The following is a 22,466-nucleotide window of genomic DNA, read 5'->3' as shown; positions in this document are numbered from 1 at the left end:
GCCTTTTCCACCCCCCTCTTTGTCCCGTGCCTCTGGGTCGGGGGCGAGGAGTCAGTGGTACTGCCCCAGGGAGAGTGAGAACCCGGCAGTGCGTGGCGTGTGCATCGCGGTCTGGGCTTGGGGTGGGAGTGACGGGTGCTCTGGGTTTGTCAGCAGCTTCCTCGCGGAGCCTCTTCGAGAACTGCTTCACTGTCTTCTCCAGCTTTCCCAGGGGCTGAGGCTGTGTCCTTGTCTTTTTAATCCTGCAGATGGTTACTGAGTGTCTACTCTGGGCGCTGGGTGGAGGAGGCTGTTTCTGTCCTCACCTCGTGGGCAAACATTTGCTGAATGCCTCTTTCGGGTCTGCTTCCTCTTCTTTCTTTCTTAATCCGGGTTTCTCCAATTATGAGTACTTTTTTCTTTCACACACGTACCCCCACCCCTCTGGATAGCCCCGCTGTGGTGGAGGGGATCCCAGGCCCACTGGATCTGGAACCCTGGGGTGCCGGCCTGTCGGGCGAGGCACTGGCCAGCTTGCATTTGCTGTTCTAGCCGTTTGAAGTGGAGCCGCCACAGGAACCGGCTTGCTGGGGTGGCTTAAAAGCATTGCATATCCTAAAAGGTCACTTTTGCTTTCTCCTATGTGAGAAAGAGATTTGTGATTTGATGCGCTGTCAGCGAGTGTAGGGCATCATCCTGAGACTGTGCTTTCTCGCAGCCATTATGGAATAATTTATGTAGTCGATTCAAGCATGTAATTTCATTATTGTGTACATTTCAGTCATTAGATTTTAGGCGTTCTTATGCTCTTCTGGCTCTACTCTGCTCACCTCTCCTAGTGGTTAGTGTCTTTGTATCCTTTTTGGAAAAAATAGAAGACACTTTAAAACTTTAAGGGGACCTAGCTATATACTGAGCTTGTGCATGAAATAGGATTACTGGCAGTTTATTTTGCACCCCTTTAATCTGTAATTTTTATATTTGTGTACTTATATTTAGCTGCTGTTTCAGGTTATTTGGCTAATTTGTTTTCGTTAAGTACAATATCTTCACACAAAGTTAGGTGGCTAATAATGGATTTTTGGTCTTCAGGGGAGAGGTGAGCAAGAGGTACATATTCTGATAAGTATTTAGTATATCCATTAAGTAGTTTTTGTTGTTGGTAAAGTTGCAACAAGGCCTTCATAAATATATGGTATATTTTAGGTGAAAGTTACACAAGAACTGAAAAACGTTCAAGTTGAGCAGATGACAAAACTTCAAGCCAAACATCAAGCAGAATGTGATTTGCTTGAAGATATGAGGTAAGGTTATAGTGAATTGTTTGAGAACTTCTATATCTCTGTTTCAAAGAACCTTTTAGTTACCAAACCCCAGGAACTGATGATGGAATTTCCTTTTGGATTTCCTGCTGTAAGGCTGTCAAAGCTTTGACTTAGCTGGAAATTATAACTGGCATTAACACAATACAAATTTTTTTCTTTTAGTGCAGGAACCTCTAACATACACATAGTTTTGTGAAAAAATAAAGAGTCTTAAAACTTTATCTGTCAAAATACAATCATTGAAGTAGAAATTCTTACTTAAATAATCTTTCTACTGAGTTGTAACATATTTGTTGACCTTAACGATTTCACACGGATTTTTAAACTTAACACCTCTGGTTAATGGTTAATATCTGGGGGTGAGCCAGTCAACCTCAGATGATTAGATACTAGTGTTATTTGTTAGAACATGACAAATATTACTTTGTTTTTGAACATTAAGTTTTGTGCGAAATGTGTTTATCATATTTTATCATTAAAGTTACCTGTATTCATGATCAAGGTAACTTTGAATTTAATGGATAAAACATTGTGTTAGCATTGTGAAAATCAGTATTTTTCTTTACAGAAAGAAGCATAACTCATTTTATTGAAAGAAACACCACTATTTTATTTCACAATCCTATAATACAAACTGACAGTTTAACAAACATACTTTGGTAAAGGATGAAAGATGATTTGCATGTTGAAGCTGAGTGGCTGCAATTCTTATTTTCTTTAGTAATATGTTTATCAATTGGAATTGGGTCTGCAAGCCCCAATTGGGTCTCAATTGCCTTTTTTTCCTGTGGTGACAACGTGTTGGTTTTATGAAAGATATTAACTATATGTTTTAATAAAATTATGTGTTTGGATAGCTGAATTGTTTGTAGCCCAAAGATTTTAATAAAGAGTCCCCCCCATACTTAACTTATTTATGAGTATTTCTACTGTATACCTGTATTTTCTGGTTTATTTTAAAAAAAGATTTTTTTTATTCATTTTTTGAGAGAAGGGGTATAGGAGGAAGGAAGAGAGGGAGAGGAACATTGATATGTGAGAGAAACATCAATTGGTTGCCTCTTGCACACCTCCAGTCAGGGACCTTGTCTGCAGCCCAGGCATGTGCCTTGACTGGAAATCAAATTGGCAACCTTTTAGTTCACAGGTTGGCACTCAACCTCTTGAGCCACACCAGCCAGGGCTCAGGGTTTCTAACTAAGGCATATAAATTTAGTCTCATCCAGTCTTGGATGTACCAAGATCATTGTTTTTTAATTCTGTATTTGTTTCTTTTATTTTTCTTGTGGCTGCAGGGACATTTTTAGACTTAAATAATCCTGTATAAGATACCTAAAACTCTTAATATGGTTAAAAATTTTAAGTTTTTAACATCTATTAAGTGAACTGAGTTTGTAACACCTATTTTAGTAGAAACCTCTAGATGAAGAAAATAAGTTTTCAGAAGCAGTTTAGGAAGACAAAATTAGTGTGTAAATGAAGATATTCTTCAGTTTTGTATGGTCACCGGTCATTAAGGCTGTTGATTATATCTTTTTTTTTAAATTGATCTTCATTTTTTTTTTTAAATTTGAATCTTGACTCTGAATTTCTTTTTTTAAATTTATTTATTTATTTTTAGAGAGAGGGGAAAGGAGAAAGAGAGGGAGAGAAACATCACTGTGTGGTTGCCTCTCACGCGCCCCCAACTGGGGACCTGACATGCAACCTAATTATGTACCCTGACTGGGAATCGAACCAGCGACACTTGGTTCGCAGGCCGACGCTCAATCCACTGAGTCACAGCAGCCAGGGCTTGATTATATCTTATAAAGACTTCTTGCTTGCCTTCTTTTATTTTTATTTTTTCCTTTGTTTGCGTGTACCTTGGTAAGGGAGCTGTATGGTCAAATATATGGTTACACAGTCACTGCTAAATTGATGTAGGTTGTTGCTCCTCTTGCTATTGTTTAGTTGTTTGTATTATTGCTGACCCCACCACATTTTATTTCCAGTATTGCAGTTGTATCCTAAATGTAGTAGTGTTCTCATATCTCCCAACCCGCCCACCCCCCTTTTAAGTCAGGCCTTCCACATTGTCAACAGTTAGCTTTCAAAAAAACATTGCTTATTATACATCCATCAGGTTCTCTGTGACCTTTTGGATAAAGACCAGACACCTCTACAACCCAGCTGCAAGCTTCCTTTCCTGACTTAATTACTACCATTTCATGCCCATGCGACCTTCCTCCTTAATCCTCCCCGCCCTGGTCACTTAGGACTTCTGGTTATCTAACTGTGTTCTTTATATTCTTGCCTTTGCTGTGTTGTTCTCTTTGTCTGTTGATACCCTCCTCTCACTTTTTCACCTGACAAGTTCTGGTTACCATTAAGTTAGCAAGTTTGTTTTTCTCTATGATCTCAGGAAATAATTTTGATTTTGCACATGATTCTGACTTTCCTTCTCATGTGAATTCCTTGAATTCAGGGTCCAAGTTACTCATTTTTATATCTTTGTACCCTTTATTTAGGCTGAAAGAATTGTTGTTTTTTTCTTTTTTAAAGATTGTATTTATTTATTTTTAGAGAGAGGGGAAGGGAGGGAGAAAGAGAGGGAGAGAAACATCCATGTGTGGTTGCCTCTTGTGCGCCCCCAACTGGGGACCTAGCCTGCCACTCAGGCATGTGCCTGAGAATCGAACTGACGACCCTTTGGTTTGTAGGCTGGCATTCAATCCACTGAACCACACCAGCCTGGGCAGAATTGTTAAATTGTTGTACAGGTAACCTGTGTATAACACAGTTGTTAGGTTCCTAACAAATGCCATGTTATGCGAATCCATGTTATACGAAACCAAGAACTGGAACAAAAAAGGGGCTTAGGTTCCAAAAATTTTCAAAAATACTATATATATATATATATTTTAAACATTGGGCATTAATTCTTTTTTTTTTGAATTAATTATTTATTTGTTTGTCTCTTTATTAATTTTTTTAGAGATAGGGGAAAGAAGAAAGAGAGAGGGAGAGAAACATTACTGTGTGGTTGCCTCTCACTTGCACCCCAAACTAGGGAACCTGACGTGCAACCTAGTCATGTGCCCTGACTGGGAATCGAAGGGCATTAATTCTTGGTACTTTCTTTTCCTTTTCTTCTTCTTTTTTTTTTTTTTTTAAGATTTCATTTATTTATTTTGAGAGAGAGGGGAAGAGAGAGTGAGAGAAGCATTAATGTGTGGTTGCCTCTCGCACACCCCCAACTAGGAACCTGGCCCACAACCCAGGCATGTGCCCTGACTGGGAATTGAACCAGTGAGCCTTTGGTTCGCAGGCCAGCGCTTGATCCACTGAGCCACACCAGCCAGGGCCCATTGTGTTTTTATAATTAAGAGAAATATCTTGATTAAAGCAATTTTCATCAAAAGTATTACGTATTAATATGAATTAAGTAATGTTTTCTTTGTCATCACTACTAAGCTCCACTAACCGAATGCGTTTTCTTTTTGACAAGGTATCCTCATCCTCTGAACTTTCTTCAACATTGTCTTGATTTCTATGCTCTACTTTTTGCAAAAAGTCTGTTATTTTAGATTGCTTGCTTTTAGCTGAGAGATCTTTATTAAAAAGTGCTAAGCACTTTTGCAGTTCTGTCTTAAACTTTGTGCTCCTTTCAGTGCAAGGATCTTCATTTAAGAAATATGACTAACTGTTCAGCTAAGTCTAGGCCTTTCTTTAGGCTTTTTAGAGTAAATTGTTTAACTTCTTCGTATCCATCAGTGCTATCGTCCCGTAAGTTACCTTGGCACATTCCGGATGTCACTTCCACCAAAATTGCTTCATCAGTTTCTTCTTCTACCAGCAATTCTTGGATATTGTCTACCGTCATATCATGTTAAGAGTGAAACCGTGTTATAGAGGTACCATGTTATACGGGGAGTTCCCCCAATTCTCTAACTGTATTATAGAAGTACCATGTTATATGGGGGATACCTGTATTTAACTGCACCGTATTTGTTTTTAGGTGAGATATTTAGAAGCTTTATTTGTAGAGGCTCTAAGGGTGTCTGTAGAGCTTGTGTTATACTTTGATTCATGTGGGCACTTTAAAATGTACTGTGCTATTTTATGTAGATTATATCTATATTCATATATAATGTGTAAATACAGAGATTGTTGGTGCTCCAAGGATTTTTTATTATTTTGAAGGAGTCATTGTGTTATTTTTTTATATTAATAGAAGGAATTCCTTTACTCCTATATAGCTCTGAGCAGAACATTATACCACTTACTAAAATGAGTTTAGGATTCTGATTTGCCTTCTTTTTTTTCTGTGATAATACTTAATTGGAAGTTGAAAATTGCCTACTCTTGTTATTCATGATATTAGTTGCTTGAGGAGGAAAATGGTCTGGCTTTTCTGGTCCATTCTAGAAAGTGGAGTGACCTTTTAAAAATTCATTGGAAATCTCTGAACTGGGGTTTTTACATGTGTTATGTTGTAAAGGACCTTGCCTGCTTTTCCTTTTTTGAGGCTCCTACCACCCTCTTCCCCCAAATCCCATAGACAGCACTCCTTCTAACCCATGGCCCCCCAAACAGTGTTATACTCAATTTAAGTTAGTATGAATTCACTAAAAAAGGTGCAAATAGATTTTTTTATTTTAATATAAAGAAATTAGTAGTGGAAAAGTTTTTATGACTTTTAAAAAAGTTAAAAAAAAAAAAAAAAAAGGCCACAGCACATTGAACTGTAAACAGGAGAATTTTATACTTGGTAGTCCCGCCCAGCCCCCACCCCCCTTTCTCTCTGGTCATCTGGAATTTTGAAGGGAGGAGACCAATTATGATACAGTTTTTTTCCTTTGCTCTCTTCCACTTCTTCATTTCAGTTGTTTCAGTGGTGCATTTGGAAGCTGGTGTGTTGGGAGTAAAGTAATGGAAGGAGAGAGAACTCATTTGTTGTTAATCAGGTATCATTATATAATATGGAAAAATCGTGGAATTTTAGAGTTAGATGGATACTGTCACACTTGTTGATTTTTATAGATGAAAATGGAAACTGAGGCACAGTGAGATGAAGTGAACCATATTAAGTAGGGTCCTAAGACATTTCTACTAATTTCTAGACAAGAGCACTTATCTGTATTTCCCAAGCTTTTAACCAAGGAACTCATTATGGGTCCCATTTTTTGGAAACATTTTTGCCTATCAAAAAGTACATTTTAATTAATAGTTTGTTTTTCTATTATTTTTACTTCTCATACATTAAGCTATTAGTCAGCTTTGAATCAGTATTTTATTTTGTTTTATTATTTTATTATAATTTTTAAAGCATATTTTATTGATTATGTTGTTACAGTAGTTCCAATTTTCTTCCCCTTTGCTCCCCTCTGCCCAATACCCCCCTGTCCTCCAGCAATCCCACCCCCCTTCGTTCATGTCCATGGTCATGCATATAAGTCCTTTGGCTTCACCCTTTCCTATATTATTCTTAACTTCCCCCTGTCTATTTTGTACCAACCAATTATGCTTCTTAATCCCTGTACATTTCCCCATTTCTCCCTCTCCCCTCTCCCAGCTGATAACCCTCCAGATGATCCCCATACCTATGATTCTGTTCCTATTCTGGTTTGCTTAGTTGGATTTTGTTTTTATTTTTTAGATTCAGTTGTCGATAGTTGTGAGTTTGTTGTCATTTTAGTGTTCATAGTTTTGATCTTTTTCTTAAGTAAGTCCCTTTGACATTTCATATAATAATGGCTTGGTGATGATGAACTCCTTTAGCTTTACCGTGTCTGGGAAGCACTTCATCTGCCCTTCCATTCTAAATGATAGCCTTGCTGGATAGAGTAATCCGGTTGCAGGTTGCCTTTCATCACATTGAATACTGCTTCCCAGTCCCTTCCTGCCTGCAAAGTGTCCTCTGAGAAATCAGCTGATAGTCCTATAGGCACCCCCCTGTAGGCAACTCTCTGCCTCTCTCTTGCTGCCCCCAGGACTCTGTCTTTATCTTTCACCTTTGGCATCTCAATCATGTGTCCTGGTGTGGTCCCCTCTGGGTCCAGCACGCCTGGGACCCTCTGTGCTTCCTGGACCTGTATGTCCATCTCCTTTGCAAAATTTGGGAAGTTTTCCACATTTTTTTCAATTCTTGCTTCCTCATTCTGCACTGGTTGACTGTTTTTTCTTCCTTCTGTTCCAAATCATTGATTTGAACCCCGGTTTCCTTCCCTTCACCATTGGTTTTATGTGGATTTTCCTTTGTTTCATTTAGCATAGCCTTTACTTCTTCACTTATGCGTCTGCTGTACTCAAGCATATCTGTCAAGACCGTGAGCATCTTTATCACCAGTGTTTTGAATTCTGCATCTGTTAGGTTGTCTGTTTCCTCATCGGTGAGGTTGGCTATCTCCTTGTCACTTAGTTCTCCAACTGGAACCTTGATCCATTCCCTCTTTTGGGCCATACTACTGTGTCTCCTCATTCTGACAGGCTCCTGTGTTTGTTTGCCTCTGCGTACCAGGTAGAGCTGTTGCTCCTGTTACGTAGTAAGAAGTGGAGCCTTAGGGATTCAGGACAGGGTGACCCGTTTCACCACGTTGTGGTGCTGTATGTGGGGGAGCGGTCTGAGAGGGAACAATGCTGCCTGCCCGGCACTTGCCCCTTTTCCAGGCACCTCTCCCACTTCCGCACCGGACTGGAGCCTCTCTAGTTGCTGCCCTGGCCGTCGTTCCCAGAGTGGGTGAGTCTGCGAACGTTCTAAGACCGTGGGGGTCCTTTAAACAAGCGGACTCTGCTGAGAGACCCACAATTTCTGCCTCCACCCTAACACCCACTGTCTGCACAGTCAGAAGCAATGAGGCTTGATTTTCCCTGGTGCTGGGACTGTAAGCTGCAAGGTCCGGTGAGGAGGTGGGAACGCTCCCCAGGTGTGCCTCCCGACTTTTTAAAACGTGTGACTGCGCTTTCCACCCGCCTGCTGCTGCCGCCGCTGCTGCCACCACCACACCGCATCCTCTCTGCCCTGGCTCCACCCCTCCTACCTGTCTGGATGAGTATTTGTTCTTTATATCTTTGCTGGACTTCCATGTAGTTTGATTTTCTGGAAGTTCTGGTTGTTTCTAGTTTTGAGGTAGTTGTATTCCTTCTTAGTTGTGGAGGGAGACGCAACATGTCTGTCTATGCCTCCATCTTGTCCGGAAGTCTTCTTGAATCAGTATTTTAAAACTATCACATGAAATCAGCCAGAGGCAAAGATACTTAAAACTTTACCTCAGAGAAGGCTGAGTATGGTTTCTCTTAGATTTTCTAAAAAGCTGGAACTAGCTCAAGAAGCACCTGTCCCTTCCTTTGTTAACACCTGGAGGCCTAGCGAATTCAAGTGAGGAGTTACTATACTATATGGTACTTTCTCTAAACTGTAAGTTCATGGGAGTCAACTGGGGATTGGATTCTGAAGTCTGTTTACGGATTCTCTGAGACTTTTATGTCTAGAAAGGAAACTCAGAGGTAATTTGGTCAAGAAGAGTTTTAAAAATATTTTATTTACTTATTTTTAGAAAGAGGGAAAGGGAGGGAGAAAGAGGGAGAGAAACATGAATGTGTGGTTGCCTCTTGTGTGACCCCAATGGGGGACTTGGCTTGCAACCCAGGTATGTGCCCTGACTGGAAATAGTACCAGTGCCTTCAGTGCGCAGGCCAGCACTCAATCCACTGAGCCACACAAGCCAGGGCTAAAAACAGGTTTATTGAGATATAATTCATATACTATACAATTAACCTATTTAAAGATGTTTAGTAATATATTCATGGGGTTGTACAACTATCACCACACTTTAACTTCAGAACATTTTTGTCCTGCTTAAAAGAACCTCTGTACCTATTAGCTGTCACTTCCTGTCACCTTCTTCAGACTTAGGCAATTACTTTCTCTCACTATAGAAATGGAATCTATATAAATGGAATCATACAATATGTGGTCTTTTGTGACTGGCTTTTACTTAGTATAATGTTTTCAAGGTTCATCCATGTTATAATCTCAGTACTTCATTTTTCTCTATTGCTAAATAATGTTCCATTAATCAGTGGACTGGCTATTATTAATAATACTCCTTTGAACAGTCATGTACATATTTTTGTGTGGACTCTTATTATATACCCAAGATATTATATATCTTGGGTATATAATATACCTAGTAGTGGAATTGTTGTGTTGTATGGTAATTATGTTTAACTTCGTAAGGAACCTTCAAACTGTCTTCCAAAGTGGCTATATCATTTTATATTCCCAATAACAATAATGTATCAAGTCCAGTTTCTCCACATCTTTGCCAATGCTTGTTGTCTGTCTTTCCATTATAGCTGTTCTAGTGTGTGTGAAATGGTATCATATTGTGGCTTTGATTTGTATTTCCCTAATCGCTTATGATTTTGAGCAGTTTTTTCATGTGCTTATATATATGTTCAGCTTTATGATTTGCAAATATGTGCAGTATTTGCAGTATTTTTCCTGCTCTGTGGAAGAATCACCTGACGTGATTTTTATGTGCATTAAATTTTGAGAACCAGTTTAGTGGGGTAAAGAATAGGGACTTTGAAAGTAGACCAGAGATTGAAACTCAGCTCTGCCACTTATTAGTTGGTTAATCTTTGACAAGATACTGAAGTTCTCCGAGCCTCATATTTCGTGCACATGAAACAAGTTTAATGCCTTCCTTTTTGCATTTCTTTAAGTGTTAAATGAGATATGTGAAATGCCCAGTGTGGTAGGTATTCAGCATTGGTAGCCACTATTGTTAGTGGAAATTGAAGGCCAGGAAGGATGTTGTCTTTTTCGAAGTAACCAAGGAAGTTGATGTTCAATTAATTCTAAGAGAAACAGGGTTTTTACATTCTTACACTTCTGAAATCCAGATACTTCTCACAATTGCTTTTGGCTATGATACAGTTGCCCTTGTCTATTTGTGCATAGAACTTGAAGAATAGTTATCAGCAAGATTGGAAGAAAATCCCAGAGATAATTGTTGGAATACAAATCTTGGGTCACCTGGCCTTTTGGTGGCACAAAGTTTGATATTGTGTGGAAAAGCATGGTGTCAAAGACTGATTCAAATTTTGATTCAGAAGAGTTTGACTCTGAATGTGACCAGTTGATGCACCAATTTGTTTTATGTTTTTCAAATTATGCACAAGAGTAATACATACTAAAAATCTAAGTTTAAAAGAGATCTTTTAATAAGTATAAATAAAATTGTAAGTGCTAGGGCATTCTATCAATTTAATTGGCAGCATTTTTCTTTTTTTAATCTTCACCTGAGGATATGTTTATTGATGAGAGAGAGAGAAAGAGAGAGAAATATCGATTGGTTGCCTCCCATGTGCGCCAAAACTGGGGATTGAACTTGCAACCTTGGCAGCATTTTTCCGCAATGCAACATAATGTGTCTTGCAGTCAGTGGTGTTTTAGAGATGATAAAAACTGGAAGCAACAGACTGGACTCCAGTCTTTTTTCATTTATTTAGCAATCACTATCGCTTCTCAATCTAGTGTTCTTTCAAATTAGAACTTAAAAATGATGTAAATCATGAAATGAAAAATTTTTAAAAACATGATTACAAAGAAAAAGATCAAGTAGGACTATAAATGTTTCTCTGAGAGAGAGGAAAAATAAAACATTACCTGATTTTAAAATTAAAAGATAACATGGAACTTCAACTGACAAATGAATTTAAAATTTAAATATACACTTCCCTGTTATGGTCAGTTATGAAAGAGACTAAGAATAGGAGATTCAAACTAGGCAGAGGAAGAAATAGGGAAATATAGTTTGAGAGGGTCTATTTAATAAAACTTTTTGTCACAGACCATTGCTTACTTTCATTGAAAGAGTCAGGGTTTTAATAATACCCTTTTCTATCGTTATTTAATGATATAGCAGCCAATAAGCCATTATTCATAGATATTTATGTACTCCTAAAATTTGAAGATTTGGTTCTGAACGGGATAGCCATTGCAGCCCACTGTGGGGAGAAGTTGTTTTATGATTTATAGATTTGAATGGAGGATATTTTCATGAGCCAGATGGAATTAAACTTGGAAGTAATAATGAAAGTTACCCACTACTCGGGTTAAGAATAGAGGTTGAAGAATTTTTGTGTGCATTTTTCCTTGATTTGGTCTTTTTGCCACACCCAGGTACAGTAGTCCCTCTCTATATCACGGTTCACTTATCGCGGCCTCACTGTATTGTGGGATTTAAAAATATATATTTAATTATTTATCGCGGATGTTTTGCTATATCACAGGATTTTGCGGTACTGTATACGTATGTTGTTAAAGTTACGTAGGTTTAAGAGTGTAGAATATGTTAACATAAGTAGTGTTTATATAAGTGTGGGAAAAGTTACTAAGGAATTGGGAAAGGTTAATAAGGGACTAGGAATGGTTTATAAGTGTGTGGGAAGGGTTTATAAAGCCTTAAAATATATATAAATACTAAAATAAATATAAGGTTCCTACTTCGTGGATTTTCACCTATCGCGGGGGGTGGGGCGGCGGAGGTCTAGAACGTAATACCCGTGATAAGTGAGGGAATACTGTATATAAATAAGTAAAAGAGACGGTGAAGGTGATCTATGTGGTAGAGAAGCTGTAATATATTGAAACAAGCACTAGTTTAGAGACCTACAACCTGGGTGGAATTCTAGTTCTTAATCTCCTATTAACTGTGTGACTTTGGCCACAAGTCCCCTAAACTTCTCGGGGCCTAATTTTTCTCATCTGTAAAATGGCAATATTTATAATACCTTACGGGATTATTTTGATAATTAAACGTAGTAATGTGTATAAAAACTCTCTGGCACAGTGTGTGCAACATAATAGATGCTCAGTAACTGTATGTGGACTGTAATTTTGTTAAGTAATTGAGAACATCAATTCAAAAATTATGGTCTGTGACTTATCCCCTAAAGAATTAATCTGTGGATTAAAAAATATAATGGACCTCAAAGATAAACTGTTCAAGTAATTCTAAAGAATTTTCTTCACCAAATTCAGCACTCCTAGGTACCTTCCATCTTTTTTTCTTTTTTTAAAAAGATTTTATTTATTTTTTTAGAGAGAGGGGAAGAAAGGGAGAAAGAAAGGAAGAAAAACATCAACTGATTGGTTGCCTCTTGCATGCCCTCAGCCTGGGAACTAGCCTGCAACTCAGGCATTTGACCTGATTGGAAATCAAACCCGCAACCTTTTGGTTTGCAGGACAACGCTCAACCCACTGAGTCACACCAGCCAGGGCATTATCTTCCCTATTTGTGTGCGTTGGCAATGATTCTCCTCCTGATTGTTGGATGTGTTCCAAGCATGATATTCTCATTCTTTCCTTCTATTAGGGAAGATAGTTTCTACCAGAAATTAGCCAATTATCCCTTATATTTTATTGGCTGAGTTTGCTTCACATGCTTGTGCATGCCTAGCTGCAAAGGAGTCTGGGAATGTGATTATCTTATAGAGGTGGTCTTTGCCAGCAAGAAATAAGGTATTTGGTTACCAGTACTATAGCTTTTGCTACATTACTGTTTTGCTCTGTTTCCCACAGGGACCCATTTCTGATTTACTCCTAGTGTTGTTCATAAAAGTGTAAAAAATGTGTTGGGGTTATATTGTGAAAGATATAGCCAGAATTCCAATTTTCCCAGATGGGAGTAAGGAACTATAGAAACCATTGTGTCCCCTCCTCCCAACTACTTTTGAATTACATGTCTTAGGTCTGGAGTAGGTTTTTGTACTGCCAAAGGAAATGGGCCAATAGGCCAGGGGTCTCTTAGGATCCTCCTTTTAGGAATATGAGTGGTTAAATATCTTGCCACTTTTGGTTTTCTGATAATTTGGAGAAATGGCTAAGGACTGACAGGCTGTTGTAATGTATTTCTGTCTGAATTTCTTTTACATCTCAAGAGAAAGGATTAATATGTAGTGAAGTGGCTAATCTGAAAGCAAAGAAGGACAAATTGGAGCTAAAAATATGCCTAGCTGAATAATTTGCCTCTTAATTGAGGATTGGCAAGTCAGTGTTGGAAGTATCAAGTATAAAGCCTTTATACCTGAGGAGGCCTGTGGTGGTAAGTTGATGTTTTCCTTTGTAAATTCTTCGAATGTTCATTTGAATCCCACGGATGCTGTTCTGTTCTGCTGGCGTCGGTCTGCAGGACGATGATCTGCTACAGAAGCAGGAGTTAGTTTGTGAGTCCGGTTTGTGCTGTTGTCTCTTCAGTGACTAATTTGGGAACTAGGCACAGAAACTTGTAGTCCTGTCCGTTGTTCCATTGCTGCAGATTTCCTGTCATGTGCTGGTCAGAACTCACTTCACAGGACTTTGCTGATAATTTTATTTCATTTTATGGTGTCCTCGCAGTTTCCCTTGATCATGCTGTATTTTAACATTCCACGTATCTCCTTTTTGGCATTCATGTATAAGTGTCTTGTCATCCAGATGTTTTCTGTTTTGCAAACTTTGCAATAATCCCAGTTCAAAAAGAAAATGTTACTTCTGGTGTTATGAAAAGTGTTATTATGCCTGTGGTCCCACAGGAAACAATTGGGAGTATATGTCCCTCAATTATATTTTAGCAGTATTTGTTTTACGCCCATTGGAGGCTGGAGAATGGAGGTGAGAGGCAGAGGCTTTTTATTATATACCTTTTTTGATATGTTGTGAATTTTTGAACTATGTGAATGTTACCTACTCTCAAAACTAAAATTAAATGATTCTCTATTAGTAACATGTTACTGCATGTGTAGTAATACAACACATTGTAAAAGTTCACATTAATTGATGCTAAATGTCATTTTAGGCTTTTAATTAGTTTTTAGTGGAGTTATTTTTATTAATAGACTTTACTGTCTATTACTAATGTTTACAAGTATTAAGAATACTTGGTTTACTTCCCTGACTGGTGTGGCTCAGTGGGTTGGACATTGTCCCGCAAACTGAAGAGTCACTGGTTTGTTTCTCAGTCAGGGCACATGGCCAGGTCCCTGGTTGGGGGCATGTGAGAGGCAACCGATCGATGTTTCTCTGGCACATCAATGTTTCTCTCCCTCTCTTTCTCCCTCCCTTCCCCTCTCTCTAAAAATAAATAAGTAAAATCTTAAAAAACAAACAAACTCGATTTACAAACTTCTCTTCATAAAATGAATGGCCTCCAGATGGTTATTGCTTGGAGTTGGGGAAATGGGCTGTGTGTGCTGCTGTGTTCCTTTTCTTCTGCATTTTAGAATTGTTTTGTCCCCAAACAGGCAAACTTTTAAGGTGATTGGATTCCTGTCCAGTCTAATTTTATCTTATGTAATTCTATTCAAAAGTTTTACATCAAATCATTTAAAATATTGTTTTGTGGTAAAATGTTTTTTGCATTATTAGCCAAGTTGCTCCATGGGGGAGCTGTTATGTCTGTTTTACTATAGAGGTATTTTATATAATAGTTTTCTCAGCTATATTGAGCTAATTGAATATCTTTTAGTATTCTATTTTTAACTCTTGCATTTTTAGCTCTACCTCTTTCTGTTTTTTAACTGATTGTTCTTGTTACACCATGCGTCTCTAATTTATCACTTATATACTTAGAGTTAATATTATGCCATTCTACATAACGTGCTTACAATAGTTCAATTACTCCATCACAGACCTTATAATACAATGATAGCTGTGCTTTAAACACAGTTATATTTTAAAGAGATTAAGAGAAGAAAAAAAGCCTTTTATGTTTACCAATATTAGCTCTCTTCTTTCTTTCTCAAGACCAACATCCAGTTTTGAGTTTCAGTCTGGTTTCATTTCCTTTTGGGCTGAAGAACTTCCTTCAGTGTTTCTAGTGCAGTTCTATTGGTGACAATTCTTTTAGCTTTCACTTATCTGAAAGTGTCTTTACTTTACCCTTATTTTTGGAAATAATTTTTGTTGTATACAGAATTCTGGGTTGACAGTTGGCCATTCCATTGTCTTCTGGACTTCATTGTTTCTCATGAAAGTTAGCTATTATTTATTTACTTATTCTTTTCTGTGTAATGTACCTCCCTCCCATTAGCTTTTTCCTCATTATCTTTAGTTTTCTGTACTTTGAATGTGATGTGACCAGTGTGGTATCTTTGTAATTATCTTGCTTGGGGTTTACTAAGTTTCTCTTTTTATCCATAGGTGATATTTTTCAACAAAAATTGGGAATTTTAGAGGCCATTATTTCTTCAAATATTTTTTCTGCCCCGTTCTCTGTTCTTTGCTTTTTGGACTCCAATTACACTTATGTTAAACTGATAATAATCTGTGTTCTTCAGGTTGGATAATTTCTTTTGATCTCTTTTCTGGCTCTTTAGTCCTTTCTTCTGTAGTTTTCAATCTACTTTTAAGCCCATCCAGTAAAGTTTGCACTTCTGATCTTGTATCTTTAAGTGTTAGAATATTTATAATATTTATAATAGCTATTTTAAAGCCCTTGCCTGCTATTTCCAACATTGCAGTTATGCCATGGTCTGTTTCTATTGAATGCTTCTACGATAATGGGTCATGTTTTCCTGCTTATTTTCATATCTAATAATTTTCGATTGATTGGACTTTGTGGATGACACATTATAGGAATTCTCCGTTGTGTTGTCTTTCTTTAAAGACTGTTGAATTTTGGGGTTTCAACTGAAAGCCTGAGTGTCCAGGGTATGCAGCCATGCCTCCACCCTGGCTAAACTGGAATGCCAATGTTTTGCAGCTGTGTGCAGCTTCTGGCACTTGTTTAGCTCTCAGGCCTGCACCAGTGACTCAGTTACGCCCTATGGAGTCTCACCCTGGCTTATGTGTAGCTCAGTACTCAGACAGGGGTGGTTCAGGAACCCCCATGCAGATTGCTGAGGCTACCCCTTCTGCATTGTTGCTTCCTTACTAGTATGCTGTCCTGTCAATTCTAGCTTACTCCCATAGCGGAGAACTCAGATCTCTGCATCTCAATACAGTGAGACCATCATGCTTGGCTTACGCTCCACTTCCCTGTGATATAGTTGGGGAGGTGTCCCAGGCAGAAAGCTGGAGTGAATGTGGTTCACACCTCCTGTGCTGCCAGCTGTTTCATACCTGAAAAGAGTGGAGTTATATATTTTATCCAGTTTTATAGACATACTCGAGGGGGACTAGGCTGGTACCAGTTACGTCATCATGCCTAGAAATGGAAGTCTTCTTCTTGGATGTAGTGGAAGGAGATATTTAACTGTCAGTAAGATTGTGTATTTATACATATTTAATATCTATGTAATCTTAATCCTCTGCATTTGGATATATGTTTGGATATTCCATATTTAAATGTATGTACAGTAGTCTCTAGTATATCGTGGTTCACTTATCATGGCCTCATTGTATTGCGTGGTTTTAAAAAATATTATATTTAATTATCATGGATTTTTTGCTATATCATGGGATTTTGCGATACTGTATACATATGCTGTTGAAGTTACATAGGTTTAAGAGTGTTTTTAAGTATGGAAAAGGTTAATAAGGGAGTGGGAAAGGTTAATAAGGGACTGGAAATGGTTTATAAGTGTGTGGGAAGGGTTTATAAAGCCTTAAAATATATATAAATAATAAAATAAATGTAACGTTCCTACTTCGCGGATTTTCACCTATCGCGGGGGAGGGTCTTTAAACAGCTTTATTAAGATATAATTTATACACCCTGTAATTCACTCATTTAAAGTGCATAATTCATGAAGCCAAAGAACTTACATACACTACCCATGGACATGAACTAAGGGTGGGATTGCTGTAGGGAAGGGGAGTACTGGGCAGAGAGGAGCAAAGGGAAAAAAAATTGGGACAACTGTAACAGCATAGTCAATAAACAATAAAAAAAATGAAGTGCATAATTCAGTGGCTCTTGATATATTCATAGAGTTGTGCATCCATTAACACATCAATCTTAAAACATTTGCATTACCACAAAAAGAGTCCCACACCCCTTAGCCATCATCCTTCTTGTCTCCCTCCATTTGCCCATCCCTAGGCAACTACTAGTCTACTTTCTAGAGATGTATTTGTTCTGTATATTTCATATAAATAGAATGGTCCAGTGTGTAGTTTGTTGTGACTGGGTTCTTTCACTTAGCATAATGTTTGCAAGGTTCATCAGTGTTGTAGCATCTATCAGTACTTCATTCTTTTTTTTTTTGCTAAATGATATTCCATTGTTTGGATCAATCACATTCTATTAATCCATTTATCAGTTGATGAACTCTTGGGTTGTTTTGCTTTTGTCTATTGTACGTAACACTTCTGTGAACATTTATGTATAAGTTTTTTTCGTATACATGCGTTTTCATTTCTCTTGGGTATATGCCTAAGAGTAGAATTGCTGCGTAATCTGCTAACTCTATGTTTAACTATTCTAGTAACTGCCAGACTGTTTTTCAAAGGAACTATGCCATTTTACGTAATGTATGAGGTTTCTGATTTCTTCATATGCTTATAAACACTTGCTTCTGAACATTAATTATATGTCAAAGCCTCCCAGCAACTATGTATTATATTATTATTATTCTCATTTTATAAATGAGGAGTCTGAAGCTTAGGGTGGTTAAGGTACTTGCCCTAGATATAGAAGTAAGAAATGGAAGAACTGGGTTTGAACCTGGGTTTATGCCTGACTTTTTTTTCTCATTGAAAACTATCTCTACAGATACAGCAGTTGAAATCAAATGAAATTTTCATAGTATTCCGAGCAGTGAGAGAGCCTAAGTAGATAGATATTTTCTCAGCCTTTATTAGGTCTTGGCAGGAATCCATTGAACATAAAAGAACATCTTTTTCCTGGTTTTGATAGCTGTACTCAGTTTTCTTGAAAGTGGAAGACAGCTGTCTTTTTCACTCAGGATTATTTTAAATAATTGGAGGCACAGCATTTTTAATACCCACCACGTCCAGACATTGTGGATGGAGTATAGTATCTTCTTTCAAGAACTACCACTTAGAATAGATACCAAAGAAGAGGTGTAAGATTCAGTGCCTTGCAGATCTTTCAGTTGGCCTGATTAGTACAGGAGTGGAAGAAGATCCATTGTCTGGAGTTTCATGTTTTTTCAGATCTAGGATTGTTCAATGATTGTATGAAACCCTGAACTTTTAGGGATCTTTTGGCTCTTCTGATAATTATATTTAGGGTTTAGGTTTTATTTTGAGATATTTCCATAGTTGAAAATGCTCGTCTGTCTTTTTTGTTATAAATTAAGAATAGACAGTTTTATGGTGATTGAGTGAGGGATACAAAGTTTCCAAATAGCAAGTTTTTTTTATGGCTACCTAATTATATTTATTTGCAACTTTCTTACAATGTACATAAAATAAGCTATACCCCATAAATAGCTTAGAATCACCTCATATTGTTTGGTAGAAATGTATATAATCTCATGATCATTATATTAGTAAACTCACTTTAATAGAAAAAATTCTTTACATGTTTGAAACCAATAGGTTACAAAAGTTATTGAAGTGCGTCTTACCTAGAATATGAATTGCTGTTAGCCTGTTATATTGTTTCATTTTGTATAGCTATATGTACGAAAACAAATATTCTCCTGAGGAGACTTAATGATCTTAAACTTACTTTCAGGAAAATAACCAGATTTTCAAAGCTCCATTAGTTTATAAAATAAATAGATAAAAGAATAATAGCAAATTGTAAAACTCTTAACAATTTTAAAACAGTTTTGACAGTGGCCTATTTTGTTAATGTGCCTTTTGTCATTGATCTAGGTCTAGTCTTTGTATGTTAGCATATGTGTTGAAATTAAGTATCCAAACCACCTATCTGTTATACATCTGTATCATTTTAAGGAAGGAGAAAGCAAGGAAAAAGACTTCAGTGTTTAATTTTATGTAACTCTTCCAGGCAGAAGGCTGTGAGAGATTTTACCTGTTATACATCCGTATCATTTTAAGGAAGGAGAAAGCAAGGAAAAAGACTTCAGTGTTTAATTTTATGTAACTCTTCCAGGCAGAAGGCTGTGAGAGATTTTACAATGTATCTTTTAATTGTACAATGTAATTCGTGGATAAGGGGTAAGATGTATCTTGCAGTAAATATGTTTAAAGACACATCATGTAGTAAAAAATGTGTTAACATTTATTTGCATTCTATAGAAACATCAAAATTTTTCACTTGATTAAAATGTTTGATATGTGTTGTCTGTCATGATCTGAAAGGAATGTGTGTTCCACTTTAATAAAAGATTATCTCACTAATAAATGTCTCCCACTCTTTTCTTGGCAAAGAAAACTTGGCACCTTGAAATGGGTTTTAAATGATATATTATAGATGAAAGTATTTAAAGTCATGGTGTTTAAAGGTGAATCTGATTATGGTCTTCTGACAAAATGATTTTGGCAACTTGGTTAATATTGATAAATCTTAATAGAAATTAATTTTTTTATGCACCACATAATGACATTTGGGTCAACGCTGGACTGCATGTACAAAGATAGAGATGAAAAATTCCTCTTGTCTAGTGACATTGTAATGTTGTAGCACAACACATTACTCATGTGGTTGTGGTGATGCTGGTGTAAACAGACCTACTGTACTGCTAGTCGTAGAAAAGTATAGTACATATAATTAGGTACAGTACATAATACTTGATAGTGATAATAAACAGCTATGTTACTGGTTTGTGTATTTACAATACTATACTTTTTTATCGTTATTTTAGAGTGTCATCTTCCTACTTATAAAAAACATTCATTGTAAAACAGTATGTTGTATTACACACAGCTGCCTCATACATTGTGTGTTCACCTCATCTCTTGATTGCATCACTTTTTCTTGCACTTGATTTAATCTTGTATTACTCTGTACAGTGACATGCTGTAGAGGCTTGTAGCCTAGGAACAAGGGCTAGGTTTGTGCAAGTACACTCAATGTTTGCACGATGACAAATTTGACTCATAGCATTTTTCTCAGAATATGTTTCTGTTGTTAAGGGGTGCGTGACTACTTAAAAATGCAGTTTTGAGCCAGTCAAGATGTAGGCATAGGCACACATGGCTCGCCTCTTCACACAGCCACATCAGAATTACAACTAAAATGTAGACGATCCATCAGCCAGAACCATCAGAAATCGAGTTGAATGGAAGTCTGACAACTACGAAATTCAAGAAACCACATGCATGGAGACGGGTAGGAGGGGTACAAACGTGGAATGGGCTGGTCTCTCACCCACGAGTGGTAGATAAAAATTTGGGAAGGTATCTCAGGTGTGAGGAGTCCCAGCCTCATGCCAGGGCCCCTCAGCCCAGGGTTCCAGTGCCAAGAAGATAAGTCCCCACAACTTCTGGCTTCAAAAATCGGTGGGAATTGAGTCGGTGGAAGAAACTGCTGGAACCCCAAGCAGTTCCTCTTAAAGAACCTACACATGGTCTCACCCACTCAGATTCACCCCTTCTGAGCTCCAGCACTGGGGTAGCAGCTTGAAAGACACCAGTGGTATACAGGCAGGAACTGAAGTGTCTGGCATCAAGGCGAGCAAAGGCCATTGTCCCTCTGCTAAACCCTCCCCGAACAGAACCAGCAATCTGGTGCCATATCCGAGACTCTTATCAACGTGGCTAATACTGTTTGACCCGACTTGGAGATCCCCAGAGACTGCCCCACCCAACTTACAGGCCCATCAAAGTCCTAAATCCTCTCAAACACGCAAAAGCTGGTCTCAGGAGCCCCAGGCCTGGCACTACCAGCAGCCAGCTTAGATTCAGCAGTTTAGTTTTGCCAGGGAAACTCCAAGCCCAGCACAAGTAGTAGCCATCTCAGATTGCTTTATAGCTCAGGCAGGGTGCCCTGTGCAAAACGTAGGTGAGGGCTGCACCACCTGGGAAACACCAGTGCCAGCGCACCCAATGGACAGCTACAGACCATGTTGGAGCACCACCACCCTGCCCCTGCACAGCTGATCTTCCATGGAGGGCGGAGGTTGGTGGTCAATGGTCACAGCCAGTCCTTGCAGCTGACTGGCCTGGGTAAATCCCTCCCACTAATCTGCCAATGGCAACCAAGTTCAACTACAAGAGGAGAGTGTACTCAGCCCACATGAAAGGTGCACCTCAAGTACTCAACTTGGGTGATAGGAGAGGCTGTGCCACTGGACCCTGCAGGATACCTACTACATTAGGCCATGCTAACAAGACACAGAGTCAAAGCAGCTCTACCAAATACACAGAAACAAACACAGGGTAACTGCCAAATTGAGGAGGCAAAGAAATATGGCCCAAATGAAAGAACAGAACAAAACCCCAGAAAAAGAATGAAATGAAATGGAGATAGCCAACCTATTGATGCAGAATTCAAAACTATGCCCAGAGAAATGATTGAGTACAGCCACAAAATAAAGGAAGAAGTGAAGGTTATACAAAGTGAAATAAAGAAAAATACATAGGGAACCAGCAGTGACGGGAAGGAAGCTGGGATTCAAATTAATGATTTGGAACAAAAGGAAGAAATAAACATTCTCCCAGAACAGAAAGAAGAAACAAGAATTGAAAAAAACAAGGAGAGGATTAGAACTTCTGGGACAACTTTAAGCATACCAACATCCAAATCATAGAGCTGCCAGGAGAAGAGAAAGAGCAAGAAATTGAAAACTTATTTGAAAAACTAGTGAAAGAAAACTTCCATAATTTGGCAAAGGAAATAGACATACAAGTCTAGGAAGCAGAGGTCCCAAATAATTTGGACCCAAAGAGGACCACACCAAAATACAACATAATTAAAATGCCAAATGTTAAAGATAAAGAGAGAATCTTAAAAGCAGTAAGAGAAAAAAAGAGTTCCCAGAAGACTGTCAGCTGATTTCTCAAAAGAAACTGCAGGAAAGAAGTATTCAAAGTGATGAAAAACAAGGACCTACAACCAAGACTACTCTATCCAGCAAAGCTATTGTGTAGAATGGAAGGGCAGATAAAGTGCTTCCCAGGCAAGGTAAAGATAAAGAAATTCATAATCACCAAGCCCTTACTATATGAAATATTAAAGCAGCTTATTTAAGAAAAAGATCAAAACTATGAACATTAAAATGACAGCAAACTCACAACCATGAACCACTGAATCTAAAGAAACAAAAACAAAAACTAAGCAGACTAGAACAGGAACAGAATGATAGGTACG

General features: G+C 38.0%; 1 protein-coding gene across 1 annotated transcript in view; it reads left to right on the top strand.

Annotated features, from left to right (window-relative positions):
• Window positions 1-22,466, top strand: part of FCHSD2 (FCH and double SH3 domains 2) — a 219,782-nt gene that overhangs the window by 950 nt on the left and 196,366 nt on the right. The window contains exon 2 of the mRNA XM_090265153.1: window positions 1,186-1,283. Coding sequence (XP_090121279.1) covers window positions 1,186-1,283 — 98 coding nt within the window. The remainder of the gene's footprint in view (window positions 1-1,185; window positions 1,284-22,466) is intronic.

The sequence above is a fragment of the Furipterus horrens genome, unplaced genomic scaffold (genome assembly GCF_987537825.1).
Source record: "Furipterus horrens unplaced genomic scaffold, mFurHor1.1.pri manual_scaffold_2, whole genome shotgun sequence".
NCBI classification, from domain to species: Eukaryota; Metazoa; Chordata; class Mammalia; order Chiroptera; family Furipteridae; genus Furipterus; species Furipterus horrens.
The sequence above is the reverse complement of the archived record's forward strand: the minus strand, read 5'-3'. Positions and strand labels throughout refer to the sequence as shown.